Here is a 15,234-nt window from a genome sequence, read left to right as displayed (position 1 = left end):
TGATATGTAGATATATATATGCCTCAGGTATCTCCTACCAGAATTACTGTAGGAGTTTCCGAGGATCGCGATGTTCCAATTCGCAAAAAGAACATTCATTTTCAGTGGGAGTTTCCCCGTTGTCTTACTAGCATTTGCGACTCGGATCAATCAGAAGATGAGGAAGACATGGCGGAATTCCATCAAGAATTTCGCGATCGTTTGGAGGTATATATATATCTACATATCACAATTTATCTTTCAATACTGTTCGATTGTGAAGATCTTTCTTACATTGCTAGGAAGCCGATATTCTAACAAGAAAAATGTCCAAAGAGGAATACATCGAATTTGCCGAGTGTCGACAGGCCTCTTTTACATACAAAAAGGCAAAAAAATTCAAAGATTGGCTTGGATTCCACGAGCGCTATAAGCCCTCTGATGATCTTCTAGATATTGTCGGCTTTTTGCTTTGGGAATTCTTGCGAAAGCTTACCATTGAGGCTCTTGCCCTTAGAAATAGACGACGGAAAGAAAGCCAGCCCCACCCAACACAGAATTCGACCTTATCTATTGCTGAAACATTTTCCCGCTATTCAGATGTACAACTGGACTCTTTGAGGGCGAACAGTCTTTTTTATGCGCCTTCGGAAAAGTGCCCTCTAACTCCAGAGTTGATGAAGGAGGCGTTTTCTAACCTTTCCCATTTAAGAGTTTTTTGATCCGAAAAAAGGAATTGAAAGGACTTTGTCAAGAATTTTTCTGCCAAGGGTGATCGATCCTTTTTCGCAAATGGTTTTTGTCAAGGTTTATCCTTTAATAAATCGACTTGGTTTACGCTTAGTCTTCATGTGATTTTATTTTGAAATATTCTATTCGTCCATCCGCAACGTTAAACTACTGCTCTGGAACCTCTCAATAAAGCTGGTATCTTTAAATGCAGTTACTGGGGTAATAACGCCCTTTGGGATATTGTGCTAGGCGCATTAATTACAGACAGTTACCTCTTCTTCAAGGATCGTCATTGCTGCAAGCGTGATGCAGGCTGGCGTAGCTCTATATCCTGGTTCTAGTAATTAGCAAAGGCTCCACAACCAGGCCCCGTAAGAACTGCACGAAATGTTTTTGGCTCACTTCCATCCTCCAAAACGGAGGAGCCATAAAATTTGATGCTGAAACGGGTAGTATCGATTTCACCGCGAGTTGGACCTTCATGAGAAAAGACTCCTCCCGTAAAAAAAGACGGATACTATGGAGAAAGCACAAGTAAATGTAACCTTCAACAGCAAAGATTTACCCCATTGAAATCTAGTCAACAAATAAAAGATGCTAGAAAAAAGCACAAGCCCAACTAGCGAGTAAAATGAATTTACGGCAAAGTAGGCAGCATATGGAAAGTTGCATGTGTAATTCTGGGCAACAAGAGCAGAAATCGAGCGACGAACCTAGAATGATCACATAATTATAAGAACAATTGATGGATCTGAGCCAGGAAATGGGACACACCACTTTCCAATTCGATCTTCGTAAAAAGGCCATCGTTTTCTCTGGAATGTTTCGCCGCCTATTGTGGTGGAGTCGGGGATCTTTTTATCAAAAGAAGGAACTCTCTGACGCAAGTCATTTAGATTTTCGTGGCTTGAGAAACCATGTACAGCCGATTCGAAGCTGGTGAAATGCCCCTTCACCGGCATTCCCATAGAATTCTCCACCTCAATAAAAGATTCCACTGAAAGGGGTTTCCTACTTTTTTCTTTCAGAATGTTCTTCAACGTGAAAAAGACCCCAATATCGGCTGGAATGGAATCAAATCCACACGCAGAGATAATCGATACATTGCTCTTAATGGCGAGGTCATTATACAAGATCAAACACTCTTCCATAAACTAGAAAATAAAAGGTAAAAAATACTTGAGGTTCACCGCTAATATCGACATAGTTGCATTTCATAGAGATGCAGGCCTCTATTACAGACTTGCCATAAAATCGAAACTAGACATCATCGAAAATAAGCTTACAGGCCCCACACAATTAATTAGAACACGACACATAGCCGCCATTTTTTCAAGAGATTCCTTGTCTTCAATATTGGCAACGATGATCGGGATATTTGCATCAATACCAAGAGTTAGTTCTACAGCAAACATATGCAAAAGCAAGAAAACCTTTGAGCTTTTGTTCACTTCTCCCAGCAGCGGCAAAGGTAGGTACAGCTTTACCAGTAGATGCATCTTTCAACGGCAAGGAAGCGTAGCGATGGAACTCCTCAAGCACGAATTTTCCTGTAAATCCGGTAGCACCAAAGATGATGACATCAACCTTTTTGCGGAGCATCCCAAATTGTAAAAATTGAAAGTTTATTGATTTTATTAAAAAGAGAGGATAGGTCAAATTTAGTTCACCTTTTGCCGTTTGGAGAATCTTGTTTTTCTCGAAGCGACGAAGGGTTTGGGCTTCCCTATCGTCGTTGCGAAAGAAGAAATTGCACTTTCATATTCACTTTCGCTGGGAAGGCTTAATGTAGAATCAAGTGCCCCAAAAGCAATATCGGGGCATTTTTGAAGGGCTTGAGAGGCCCATGTAAGGGGAACTTCACTTTGCTCATCAATAGGGCCACGAAGAAGAGCAAAAGCAATCTTATTCTCAGAGTCAACCACCACCCGAGAAATAGGCAATTTTGTTGAAAGCTCATCCTTGATGAGCTTCCAATCCGCGTTTTCGGGAATAGGGGAAACCTTGATGATGGAATCTTTAGAAATTTCCTTCAGGGGAGACGATCCAACGCCTTTTTCTCCGTGATTTTTTTTCATAACATGATCAATTTTTTTCTGAAGGAAGAGCGGATGATTTTCTCCATGCTCATCAATAAAGGGCGGGCATGCATTCAAAGCCAAAAAGCGGTCCACTTCAGCTTCTGTGAGAAACTCAACATATACGGATCCTTTAAACAGCTTGTCCGCATCTTGAAAGCGGCGCATTCTGATTGCAAATGGAACTTCAGACAGTTTGCCAAAAAACAATTGCAACTCATCAAGAGATGTATTCTTTGGAAATCCTTTCACATACAAGGTAGCCTTTAGATCATCTCTAGTTGTAGAGAGCGGAATTTTTCTTCGAAGAGAATTTCCTTGATCATTAATTTCAACAACCAATGAAGAGGATAAAGCTGATTTAATTGCTGCATATTTCTCTTGTTCTTCATTGATATTATTCAATTGTGCCTTGATGCGACCAAAATCTGCGATAACAGAAATGGGAACCCATCCTTCGGCGGTTTCGCTTATTTTGGTGAGCAAAAATTTATCTTTAGAGAGGTTCAAATCCCCAAAATAAAACTCGATTTGGTTTAGTATCTTATGTGACAACACTTCACCAAACGAAGTTGAGGAACAAGATGAAATGGACATAAAAGGCAAAAAAAATTATAAACATTAAATTGTAAAGTTACTTAAAAATTAAATAAATTGGAATTTGAGAAATCGCCATGCCAGGTGTAAATTACAAATTTTCAGAGTCCAACAGATAGGTATTGGAAAAGCCTTCACCCTCTACATCGTCGTCATCGGACTCTATAACATTTTGTTTTTTCTTAATCGAAAAATATCTGTTTTCATATTCTAGAAGATAATTTGGAATAGCAGAGAGCCGCACAACACTATCTGGAAATCGTGCTTTCAAGTCATTTTTAGCAGTTTTTGGGGCGTGTTCTCGATCTTGCTGCTGAAGCGATATGAACCTTCGAAGATAAAACAAATTTTCCAAATTATAATTGAGACAAATAGCCAAAGAACTACTATAGTCGGCATCTGAAACGAGACCCTGTTCTCTCCATTTGTCCAAAGCAGCCACGGACGACATTGAAGAGGGCAATATTAAGCCAATCTCATGATTTGAAATAGATTCCTGCAATAGGTTCTGCTCCGGAATCAGGAAGCTTTTACTTTTTTCGTTGATCACTGTTCTCACTATTCCATATTCTCTATTTTTGAGGGCCGATGCCAGATATATATAATGTAGATAAGATTCTTGCTTATAATGCGAATTTCTAAAATTGAATGTCTGGCAGACAAGATCATATCTCCGCCTCCTAAAAAGCGATAGTATTAAGCTCAAAAAATTGGAGGGGCTTAATGGAATCTTATGGAGCTCTATGAAATGTAGGAGATTGGAAAGCTGAGGGTCGACTGATGCTATAATTCCAGCCAGATTAGAGGGTGGGGTTGGCGACGATTCACAGATGATATCTATATCGAGGCGGTTCGACAATAATTTGTAGAATAGAATTCGATTTGGAGGGCCCAGTGGGCCCCTTCCCGAGGAGCATGCAAATGTTGAAAGGATACATGGAAGAATATAATCGTCTTTGATAAACAGAGACCGTGGAATAATGACGATCGATTGAATAAGCAAAAACTTATCATAAGAAATAAGGAGGTTGAATAGCTTTGAATAAAGATGCGTATAAATTATTCTAAAGCCCTCACGCGAAAGCAAGGGCGATGGGAATTCAAGGTATGGTATGACCTCATTCCACGAAATATTATTAAGGACATTTTTAAAGATTATCGTGGAAAGCGAAAGATGGAATATTGGAGATCTAACAATTCCAGATGCTGGAATATCCAGTCGACCTTCTGTTTTGACATTGGAATAGATTCGATAAATATCGGCCCATAGCTTCAATTTTGAATATGCAGAGATCAGAATGATGTCTCTTGCATCGACCGTTGACAGAGGAATGAATATCGAGCCAAGGCAATTGAAATTCGAGAACAGGCGAAGTGAATTGGGGAGTGGCTCGTCTATCAAATATTGTAGAAAATAGTGAACATTGGCCAATAGTTCAGGGTTGCCTTGGGGAATGATATCAGAAGCCTCTCTGATCTTATCAATCTCTGCAACCCAATGCTTGGAATTCATTTCAGCTTCCAAAAACCGGATTTCCTCGACGGTGCCCTTAGACTTGACAAATTTGAAGTATATTACATACGCAAGAAGAGATGCCTTTCCAGATTTTCTAATTTCTTTAAAAAATTGTGTTATATCTTTTGAAAGGCCGTCTTTTTCGCGCTGTGGCATTAGCTCAAAGAGATAATAAAAAATGAGTTGAAAAAGGCTTGCTGTAAAACAAGGCACCAGCTTTAAGCTATCACTAATAAGGGTATTTTCCGAATCGAATGAACTCCTAGTGTGCAATGCTTGGCCGAGCAATTCATAGAGGAAAATTTTCTTTCTCGAAAAAAAATTGCTGCTAGAAGAGTTCATAGCGACTTTGAAAAATAAAGTGTTGAAAATTTCCGTGAAATCAGTTTGTGATTTTTCAAGAATTCGTATGGCCAAAAGAAAAGGTGAATTTGGACGCAAAATGGCAATCCTATTGGCATCTAAGAGTGAAACAAAAATTTGTACCTAAAAAAACAAGGCACTTTAGATATGGCTCAAGAAGATGGAACTTGCAATTGGCTATTGTTTGTATGACAAATAGTTTTGCCATTTCCACCTGTGGCGCAGAAAATAATAGTGGACTGTGTTGAAACTCATCGTGAGCTAACAGGAGAAGTTGTGTTTCCTGCTGACTGTCGCAAGGGAAGGCAAATCGGAAAATATTTTGCATAAAAGACACTAGAGCTAGCGAATTTATAAGAGAATATTTGGAGATCATGTTTAGAATTTCCAAATACGTTGATTCCGAAAAGGTGAAGGAATCCCGAAGTAAAGTATCTTGCCGGAAATGTGTATTGAAAACAGATAAAAAGGCTTCAAATTCGGCCTCCGTATCACCAAATAAGCTTTCGACGTCGGTAGTGCAAAGATCATCACCATATGATGCTTTCAAAGACAAAGATTTCAACACACAAAGTTTCTGTAAACTTTTTTCAACAAAAAGATCGTTAGATGTCGAATCTTTTTGTGCAAACGCGCCCCTTAGCAGAGTCATCATAGAGTCACAAAATTTATATATCGATTGTATGCGAGAAAAGTATTCTGATTGGCGATATTTTAGGGAAAGTGAATGGGTCAACATGGTAGTAAAGGTAGGCGCCTCTATTGATTCTATGTAGCTTTTAACAGGCAGATTAAGTGTATAGTGTTTTTTCCCGGTAAAAAAAATCCCACGCTTTATGCTTTTCATTGCTATTGCTGCAGTATATTCGGGCCGCGTCGGGAAAAGAAACCTCCCATTGAGGAGGAGTACCCGTTGCATGGCGTAAACAATTAAATTTTACTTAAATTTTAGTTAAATTTTTGGAATTTTGTTTTTACATAACAAATGAGTTTGCCAAGCTTTGCCGAGTTGTCGCTTGACATTTGCCTTGAAAAGGCTCTTTTGAAGGCAGGTTATCTAGAGCCAACTCCCATCCAAGCCCATGGTCTTCCGATTATTTTGAAACAAAATTTAGATATCTTTGTTCACGCAAAAACTGGATCTGGAAAGACCCTTCTCTATGTTCTTCCTATTTTGAAAGAATGCTTACAATGGGCATCGGCCGTGGGTTCGCAAAAGGAGGTACGCTTTGCCTTTTACTGTTCTTATCTTAGATTTCTAATCAGGGAATCCGCGGAATTATTCTAGTGCCCACCAGGGATTTGGCCCAGCAAGTTTTGGGGGTTTTTAATTCCATTATGCGCTATTGCCCTAATGAAATTCAACTCGTTAATTTGTGTGCAGATTCTTCAGAATTATTCAAAAAATCTTTGTTATCTTTACAGCCTTCTATTGTTTTGTCTACCCCGTCTCTTCTTTGTAAATTTATAAATAACAAGGTATTTCTTGATTTACATTGTTCTTTTAGGCGATCAATCTTAATGTAGCTTGTTTCAAATATTTCGTTATTGATGAAGCTGATTTTATCCTAGGAATTGGCTACCAAAATGACCTTGACAGTATCCTTGCGGCCATACCGCAAACTTGCACTCGAATTCTTCTTTCTGCCACCCTTGATGAGGAAATCGATTGCTTGAAAAAAAAATTCCTATCTAAACCGGTACGGCTACAATATTAACATTAGGTCATTATTAAGCTGCAAGAGGAATCACATTCTGAAGAGTCAACCCAAAAGGGCTCAATTTCCCACTTTTTCTTGCATCTTGATACGATTGAGGATAAATTTCTATTGACTTTAGTTCTTTTTAAATTCAAACTGATCTCGGGAAGAATCCTAATTTTCACCAATTCCTCTGATACTGCATATAGGCTGAAACTGTTTTTGGAGGCATTTTACATTAAAGCCTGCGTACTAAATGGGGAGCTGCCCTTCACATCTCGGTATAACATCATCGAAGAGGCTAACCGAGGCAAATTTGACTGTATCATTGCTGTTGATCAGGTCGACTTGAAGCCGAAAAAGCCCCAAAAATTGGCAGAAGACGAGTTCGGGGTAAGCCGAGGAATCGATTTCAAAGGCCTTTCCGTGGTGATTAATTTTGATATCCCCACCACGGTCAAGGCATATTGTCACCGTGCTGGAAGAACCGGAAGAAATATTGCACACGGGACAACCCTTTCCCTGAAGAGCGATTCGGAGGCCTCAGACTTTGAAGGAATTGTACAGTTTTTAAAGAAGCATCAAGTTGAAATGAAACCTTTTTTATTTGATATCGCTCAGGTGGAAGGTCTCCGCTATAGAGCGATGGATGTGTTGTCTGGGATAACTGCAAATTGTCTCAACGAATCCAAGGTGAATGATTTGAAAAATCACATTTCCATTTCCGAAAAACTAAAAAACCACTTTGAAGCCAATCCTCTTGACCTGAAATCTCTCAGGCAGGACAAAGATCTTCGATCCAAGAAAAACAAATCACATCTGAAGCATATTCCCGATTATCTTCTATCCACTTCGGCCAGGGGAATATCTTTGCCAAAGTTAGATTCTGAGTTCAAATATTCCCTCTCCAAAACAACGGCTTTTTCTGCTACAAACCATTCCAAGCTAAAAAAGAAAAGGCTGTCTCGAGATCCTTTGCGCAAAATTAAATAGCCATTTATGACGCAAAAAATAAATATTTAAATTATGAAAGGAGATGGTAATCATTTGCGCTAACATTGGGCACGCCGTGGGCTGTTTCTGTATCAGTTGAGGATGTGTGGAAATTCCTAGTGCGATCTGAATGAAAGAAAATCCGAGGAGTGACAAAATTAGATAATTCTTTGGGGAAGAAAAAGGCTTGCGGCCCAGGTCTTTGTCCTAATAAAAAAGAAGCCGGTAGCAGTAGTATCGTTTGAGCGACATCATCGATGTCTCGGCTGTCCTAAATTGTTAATTGCATAAAAGGGTACTTGAAAGCAATCAAATACAAATGAACAATCAGAAGCTGCCTCTAAAAGGACATGAAGAAACGAAATCGAATCGGTGCTTAAAAATAGGGGAGCATTTTCCCAAATCCAAGCTAGAATGTTATCAGAAGATACGTATCGCCTAGAGTGGTGGTAATACTTGACAAAAGACTGCCATTTGTTTGAGTCAGAAGTGATACCGCCAGTGGGGCCATTTAAGCCAAAGAATAGATATGCTAGAATGTGATAAAGTGTCTTATGTGAGCGGAAGAATCTATCGGCAACATATTCCAGGTCTTCAAAGCTAGGCAATAAACACCAAAAATCAAAGGCGTTTAGAGCCATTCTTATATCCCCATTACTAGAATGCGAAATTTCCTTAATCAAGTTGCTCTTTGTGCAGACATTGCGCTTGACATTGGAACGGCTAAATTTGATGTTGAGCACCCTTTCAATATAACTAGCAGGAATGGGCGACATCTTAATGACAGCGAAATTTGCTTTCGAGCAGTACTCAAAGAACATGCGGTCTTCCTTGAAATTTATTTCCGTATAAACGAGAATAATGGTAAATGCTTGGCTTTTAACAAAAAATGAACCACCTAAAAACGAAAACAAGCAGCGAATGGCGGTTTCAACGTGAAAAGGAAAATCGTCAATCACGAAAATTTTCCCGGCCTTGGCTGCAATAGGATGGCTATCATCGATTTCATCTGGCGGTCCAAAGTTGATAGCATTGGAAGAGGAAAATAGAAAAATAGACTGCAAAAAGGACCCGATTGCATTTGCGTTAGATTCTGGTGTATAAAGTCCTTCTAAAAGCCATTGAGGAAATGAAATTTTTTTGCAAAGTAAACCCAACAATATGAGACAAATATTGGAGAACAAATCTTTTTCCAGTGCCAGATGGCCCAGATAGACACAAAGTGGAGCTCTTTGCAGTGGATAGGCCTTTTGAAATCCAATCGTTAATTTCGTTCAGCTTCTTGTAATGCAAAGCAGGCTTTTGGGTCATGCACTTCAAAAATTAAAAACACATTTCAAGGGGCTTTTCCATTTATTTATTGCAGTCTTGTGAAAATTTGTAATCTTTTGAAGTTAGCAATTTATCATGCCCTTTGCTCACAATCATATCAATACATAAAAAGCCAAAAAACAACTTTATAAACAGTTTATTTTTACTTCAGTAATGCACCTGCTTCTTTTAAGTAAGACGTTGACTCAATAGTGATCGTCACGGGACCGTCATTCGTAAGGCTTATAAGCGTATGCTCCTGAAATACCCCGGCTAAAAATTAGAACGCAGCGTAAACATACTGAAAATTTTGTCTGCACCATACGCCTTTTTACATTCATGCGCGAATTTTTCAAACAGAATCTTTGCATCATCTGCATTCATGGCATTGTGAAAATCCGGAGCTCGGCCTTCTTTTTCGACGCATTAGAAAGGTGTTTAGCTTACTTTTCCCTGCTATTGCGTAAAGAGTAAACTGAGAAGCGAGAACAATTTCGCCTTCTTCATCGATAATTGATCTTTTCCAACGGGATTTTTGGTTAGATTTTTCCTCAAGCCCAGTATGGTTTCCACTTGCGTCCGAAAATAACTTTATATTCAGAATTTTGGGTACCAGCTCAGCAATGTCACACTCTGTATCTCTGGTATGTATGCCGACAAGAATTACGTAACCCTTTCCAATGGAGCATACTATTTTCTCCGGATTTTGAGCGAATGAAATCGAGGCTCGAGACACCCTTTGGATAATGACCCTCATCAATGGGAGCTTCAGAAAAATCACATGCAACAAAATCGGTAAATTTTCATTTTAATTGACATCTGAGTTTTTTGTTGTCCCTATAGCCATGGGAACGTTCTCCTCCAATCTGAACTTTGAAGATAATCCTCAATGTGGGGACGGAGAGATTGCTTCCCTTTGGGTCAACATCTTATCCGTATTTATGATTTTGGCAGTTATTTGTTCATATGCGCCGAAGGTACGCAGTTGTTCCTTCCACACTACAAAGCATTATAGAATAATAAAGCTACGCTCATCTACGGGCTATTCCCACTACTACTTCCTGCTCGGAGTTTGTAGCAGCTCAAGTACGCTAGTAACTTCAATAATCATCCAATGGTCCCTATTTATTTGCTGTATCCAGGAGGTAAAAAGGCTTGTTTCTGTTTTCCCCAGAACATCGTCACATGTATGTTACGAATGCTTGGCTTTGCCCAGATTCTTACTCAAGTTTCAATGTTTTTTTTTCTGTAAGTGGATATTTTTAACCTCACTTGCAGGTATGCGCTTTACATTATTTATTTCCCGCGAGAATGCAGAATTAATGGTCGTGAGTGGCGTAAACTTGTCTTCTTACTGATGATCAATTTGTGCTTTCTTGCCTCCATTTCGACAATCTCAATTTGCATAAAACTATTCGCTGCATCTCCGGAAACGCTGCTTTTGCGATGGGCCCGGATCCTTGGGTTTATTTCGCTGATTCTAACAACTTGCCAATGTGCACCTCAAATCTATAAAACGTGGAAAATAAAAGAGGTAGGCGCTCTCAGTATCCCTGCAATGGCGCTCCAAACTCCAGGCACCTTTCTTCTGATTGTCTCCTTGGCATTGAGGCCGGATAGCGACTACTCGATGTGGATCTCATATTTAATTAGCGGAACAAGTCAAGGAATCCTCCTTTCCCAATGCATATATTACTCTCGCTTCCATCGTCAATCTCCCCCCATCATAGAGGGGTCTGATCCCAGAAATTCTCCAATTTCAGAAAAGCTAGAATTGGGTTAAAAAAATTCACCTTCTACAGTGCTTTGGTAAATAAAAGATTACCGATTTTCGGTTGAAGGGTAGCCTCCTCAAACGAAAGACCATAAGTGATGTCTAAAGAAAGACAAAAGCGAAGCATCTGCAAAATAACGATACTTTTTAGCTTTCAAGCTTATAATAAGCGCAGGATTTGAGCTTGTTTTGCTTTTATTACATTGGAAGGGAGTGTTGATGGGAAAGAATTTTAGTTTTACATGAGGATATGGCTGCTGCCAAAGCAGGTCTGTTTAAATAATGTTCAAAATTACGCAATCGTGGGCGAGAGCAAGGGAAAAAGCTCATCGCGAAGGCTTTTTACAAGGGCTGGCCTCTGGGTAGCGCCAGTCTCGTCTTCAGCAAATGGATCGTGACAGGCTGTCAAAGGTCTAAGCTCGTATCTTTTAGATTGGATGCATGTTAACAGCAGGACAAGCTGTAAAATAGAGGAGCAGAGGTACCCCAACCATGAAGAAAAATGGGAGTGCTTATCCAGCATCTGGCAAGCAAGAAGCAAAATTGATCCTGGCAAATAAATGGAAATCAAAAAAGGGGTGGGAGAAATAAAAATTTCAATAAATACCTGGTACTTGGATTAGCATCGCCGAGATACTAAGCGAACCGATGGCAGAGTTGTGCCAGACGGCCATAATTTGAGGAATGTACTGCCAGATTGCCAGAATCATAGAAATTACACCTAGCGACGTCCCATATAGACGTACAACAAAATGCCTCTCGCCAAGGAGAGCAAGAAGCCCCCCAATGGATAGAGACAGAAAAAAAAAGATGCCCCCAGAGATTTTAATATAGCGTTGTATTTGACGCCATTCGGCAGAAACTTTACGATGTGTATGTTGGCGGCAGGAATTAAAATCGCGAAAGCATCCCTGTTCAGAAAATGATCCGTAAAAGCTGGGAACTGTGGCGCCGTCTTTAGTGCGAGGACTGGCGCCCATATAATGAGCATTAATCCCCATCGGGTAAAAAGTATTCAGATCGATAAGCGTAGGAACGGTCTTTTTTTCTACTGGAAAATAGCAACAGTAAACGATAGCCCTACGTAGAGAATCAGTCTTACCACTTACAATATGAGCGCCATTATAAACTGCATGACTACTTGAAAGAAGGGAAGGAGCGCCCCAACGCATGTCCAGATGGAGTTCTGAAATAAACTTGGTTCAACTTCATACCATTGAAAGGCACCCTAGTAAAAAAGGAAGGCGCATAATAAGATTGTTTGCAAGTGTACAAGTGAGAGAGAGCAGACCAAGCAGTACGGAAAGTGGATGCAGTCCATAGCTACTACCCATGCGGACTATTTTTTTAAACTAGAAAAGAAATGGTAATACACACCTGTGGTGTATAAGAAAGGCATATGCCGACAATGATGGCGACGTCCAGCAGGGTCTGGGCCGCAGGCATAGTAAGGCTCTGCAATAAATTAAAATTAAACTTGCAGCCAAAGTTTACATGCACAATTTAACTTAAAGAAGAATAAAATTGCTTGCAAATTTTCAACATGTTGGGCGCACCAAATAATAAAATGCCAATGCAGATGATGATGGTAGGGGCTAGCTATGTTTTACCATAGAATCCGCAAGTGATACTACTGAAGGACGGTACAGATACGAGCCAAGGAAAGGCTCAGCTACTTTCCAACATCACCGCTGCACTGGCTGTGGTCGATATTTTGCGCACAACGTTGGGACCCTCTGGTTCGGATAAATTGATCGTCGATTCGAAAGGTTTGTGTACCATTAGCACCAATTATTTTAGGTATCAGAGATTTGTGTTCATTTTTAGGAAAAGCGGTTATCTCCAACGACGGAGCGACAATCATGAAACTGCTGGACGTCGTTCATCCGGCAGCTCGCTCGTTAGTTGACATTGCGCGTGCGCAAGACGCAGAGGTAAGCATCGACTCGAAATTTTAGGTCGGTGATGGCACGACCTCGGTTGTACTGCTTGCAGGTGAGCTTTTGGCGGAGGCCCGAACACTTGTCGAGGATGGAATGGCACCACGGGCCATCATCCGAGGTTTTCGTATGGCGGCTACCCTGGCACAACAGGCCCTTGTAGATGAAGATAGCCTTGCAAGTCTGGTCTTTCCTCTGCATAACAACGACCGGAAGATGCTGGAACGCATCGCTTCCACCTCAATGAACTCGAAAATTATCCGGAGTGCCCAAACGCACTTTGCACGTCTAGTGGTCGATTATGAGCTTGGAAGAGAGATAAACAATGAGTCTCGAGAGCAACCTTCTACTAATCAACAGCCCTCGTGGCATACTTCATCGCGCGACGCTGGTATAAAGCGAATTCCGGGAGGCTCGATGGAGGACTCTGTTCTGGTAAATGGAATCGCTTTCAAGAAGACCTTTTCCTATGCGGGTCACGAGCAGCAACCAAAGCGCATCGATGATCCCCGTGTGTTGCTTCTTAATGTAGAGTTGGAGCTCAAGGCTGAACGTGACAATGCCGAGCTACGCATCGCGGGTGTCGCTGACTATGCTGCGATAGTTGAAGGAGAGTGGACAATACTACACCAAAAACTTGAACGGATTGTGGAAGTCGGCGCCACCGTTGTCCTCTCAAGACTTCCCATTGGAGACGTTGCCACGCAATATTTTGCCGATCGTGGTCTTTTTTCCGCTGGTCGTGTGCCAATGGAAGACCTCCAGAGGTTGAGTAAAGCTTTGGTTGTTCCCGTTGTTTCGACAGTAGCCGCCGGGGAGCCTTTGGAGGCTGCCGTTGGCCATTGTGCTATATTTGAAGAGCGCCAGGTTGGTGCTGAGCGTTTCAACTTTTTTTCCGGGTTTGCCAATGAAAGTGCCATCTCAACGTTTCTACTGCGCGGTGGCTCTGATCAATTTATTGCAGAGGTAGAGCGCTCATTGCATGATGCTTTAATGGTGGTTCAGCGCGCGCTGCGCCACCGTCGCCTTTCTGTTGGCGGTGGTGCCACGGAAATGGCACTCTCAAGGATTCTTCGAGAGGCTGCTCGTGCTATCCCTTCACGTCTGCAACGTGTAGTGCAAGCCTATGCTCGTGCACTTGAGGTCATCCCCCGGCAGCTCTGCTATAATGCTGGCATCGATGCAGTCGATGTTTTAGCATTGCTCCGCAAGCGGCACGCGCAGCCCGAAAGCCCCACCGCAGAAACCACGCCGATACCCTACAGCGGACGCTTCTATGGCGTCAACTTAGCTGCCAGTGGCGGCGACCTGGTGGCCAATCTCAAGGAAGAATTTGTTTGGGAGCCGACTATCGTCAAGGAAAACATGATTTCTGCGGCCACGGAGGCTGCTACTCTTATTCTCTCTGTCGACGAAACAATAAGAGCCGTACCACCACCGCCTATGAAGTAGACGCAGTAAATTTATTTCGTAATTACCATTACCGCATTTGATTGCATAATTAACGGCTTTTGCTGGTTTGTTTCCATATAATTGGGAGTTACAGATGTGTCTCCGTTACATCCTAGTGGTGTTTCAATTAGCTCGGTTGATGGATGTTTATTTTTCCTCGTTATTTATTCGATGACGCCTTATAGCGCAGAGCCCGCCTGCGCTTCTTGCGTTTGTGTTTATTCATACGTGATTTCCGTTTCTTCTTGACATTGGCAAAGAAAATCGGCGCCGCAAATGGCGAATTTTCCGAGCTAGGGGTAAGGTAAAGCTGATTGCTATCGTCCTCGGAAGATGTGGTGCTCGAAAGCGGCTGTAACAAGGCCCTTGGCTGAAATGGATAGTCCTGGTTGCGCAGAAACTGCACCACTACAAATGAAACTGTAAATCTACCCTTTGGGAACAGTCTGATAGTAGCCAATTCTGTCTTTGTTGGTCTGCGAATCATATGGCTGGCAGGAGTTGCAGACGGCTTGTTTTCTCCATTCACCTCAGATGCTGGTGGTGACGAAGAAATATTAAAGAGCTTCATGGATGCGAAGAGCTTTTCTATTTCATCAGCCCTGATGAAGCCTGGCCGCGTAGATGGCGAGAGGCCGTGCGCAATGGAAGAAAGTCTGCGCACCGCTGGCAGCATGCAATAGGTTATTAAGAGATTAGCTATTTCAATTTAAATAAATTTTAATAAGTTGGTCCGATGTTTCCCAATACAAGGGATCAACCTAGCGTTTGCCCGTCTGCGGTACGTGCCTTATTGGGT

General features: G+C 41.4%; 9 protein-coding genes across 9 annotated transcripts; 3 read left to right on the top strand and 6 right to left on the bottom strand.

Moving 5' to 3' along the window:
• Nucleotides 1-18: 18 nt before the first annotated feature.
• On the top strand, nt 19-701 carry DI09_61p180 (subunit of transcription initiation factor IID; the record flags this gene model as incomplete). The annotated part of the gene is made up of 2 exons (XM_013381604.1): nt 19-207; nt 282-701. The coding sequence occupies 2 exons, from the start codon at nt 19-21 to the stop codon at nt 699-701; spliced, it is 609 nt and encodes a 202-aa protein (XP_013237058.1).
• A 150-nt stretch (nt 702-851) lies between these two features.
• Nucleotides 852-2,313, bottom strand: DI09_61p170 (saccharopine dehydrogenase; the record flags this gene model as incomplete). The annotated part of the gene is made up of 8 exons (XM_013381603.1): nt 852-956; nt 984-1,048; nt 1,075-1,206; nt 1,277-1,424; nt 1,452-1,865; nt 1,891-1,971; nt 1,998-2,113; nt 2,145-2,313. 8 exons carry the CDS (start codon nt 2,311-2,313, stop codon nt 852-854), a joined length of 1,230 nt encoding a protein of 409 aa, XP_013237057.1.
• Nucleotides 2,314-2,372: 59 nt separating this feature from the next.
• DI09_61p160 (Sjogren syndrome antigen B) lies at nt 2,373-3,386 on the bottom strand (the record flags this gene model as incomplete). The annotated part of the gene is made up of 1 exon (XM_013381602.1): nt 2,373-3,386. The coding sequence occupies one exon, from the start codon at nt 3,384-3,386 to the stop codon at nt 2,373-2,375; it is 1,014 nt and encodes a 337-aa protein (XP_013237056.1).
• Nucleotides 3,387-3,477: 91 nt separating this feature from the next.
• On the bottom strand, nt 3,478-5,917 carry DI09_61p150 (uncharacterized protein; the record flags this gene model as incomplete). The annotated part of the gene is made up of 2 exons (XM_013381601.1): nt 3,478-5,388; nt 5,480-5,917. The coding sequence occupies 2 exons, from the start codon at nt 5,915-5,917 to the stop codon at nt 3,478-3,480; spliced, it is 2,349 nt and encodes a 782-aa protein (XP_013237055.1).
• A 333-nt stretch (nt 5,918-6,250) lies between these two features.
• DI09_61p140 (uncharacterized protein) lies at nt 6,251-7,958 on the top strand (the record flags this gene model as incomplete). The annotated part of the gene is made up of 4 exons (XM_013381600.1): nt 6,251-6,487; nt 6,520-6,744; nt 6,774-6,965; nt 7,002-7,958. The coding sequence occupies 4 exons, from the start codon at nt 6,251-6,253 to the stop codon at nt 7,956-7,958; spliced, it is 1,611 nt and encodes a 536-aa protein (XP_013237054.1).
• A 1,424-nt stretch (nt 7,959-9,382) lies between these two features.
• DI09_61p130 (D-tyrosyl-tRNA(Tyr) deacylase) lies at nt 9,383-10,026 on the bottom strand (the record flags this gene model as incomplete). The annotated part of the gene is made up of 4 exons (XM_013381599.1): nt 9,383-9,413; nt 9,437-9,542; nt 9,572-9,682; nt 9,717-10,026. 4 exons carry the CDS (start codon nt 10,024-10,026, stop codon nt 9,383-9,385), a joined length of 558 nt encoding a protein of 185 aa, XP_013237053.1.
• Nucleotides 10,027-11,335: 1,309 nt separating this feature from the next.
• DI09_61p120 (uncharacterized protein) lies at nt 11,336-12,489 on the bottom strand (the record flags this gene model as incomplete). The annotated part of the gene is made up of 4 exons (XM_013381598.1): nt 11,336-11,592; nt 11,651-12,094; nt 12,146-12,239; nt 12,397-12,489. The coding sequence occupies 4 exons, from the start codon at nt 12,487-12,489 to the stop codon at nt 11,336-11,338; spliced, it is 888 nt and encodes a 295-aa protein (XP_013237052.1).
• A 121-nt stretch (nt 12,490-12,610) lies between these two features.
• DI09_61p110 (subunit eta of T-complex protein 1) lies at nt 12,611-14,435 on the top strand (the record flags this gene model as incomplete). The annotated part of the gene is made up of 4 exons (XM_013381597.1): nt 12,611-12,631; nt 12,659-12,812; nt 12,877-12,977; nt 13,002-14,435. 4 exons carry the CDS (start codon nt 12,611-12,613, stop codon nt 14,433-14,435), a joined length of 1,710 nt encoding a protein of 569 aa, XP_013237051.1.
• Nucleotides 14,436-14,595: 160 nt separating this feature from the next.
• DI09_61p100 (uncharacterized protein) lies at nt 14,596-15,111 on the bottom strand (the record flags this gene model as incomplete). The annotated part of the gene is made up of 1 exon (XM_013381596.1): nt 14,596-15,111. The coding sequence occupies one exon, from the start codon at nt 15,109-15,111 to the stop codon at nt 14,596-14,598; it is 516 nt and encodes a 171-aa protein (XP_013237050.1).
• Nucleotides 15,112-15,234: the final 123 nt, after the last annotated feature.

The sequence above is a fragment of the Mitosporidium daphniae genome (genome assembly GCF_000760515.2).
Source record: "Mitosporidium daphniae strain UGP3 chromosome Unknown contig-61, whole genome shotgun sequence".
In the NCBI taxonomy this organism is placed as follows: domain Eukaryota; kingdom Fungi; phylum Microsporidia; genus Mitosporidium; species Mitosporidium daphniae.
This window is presented reverse-complemented; position numbering and strand designations above follow the sequence as displayed.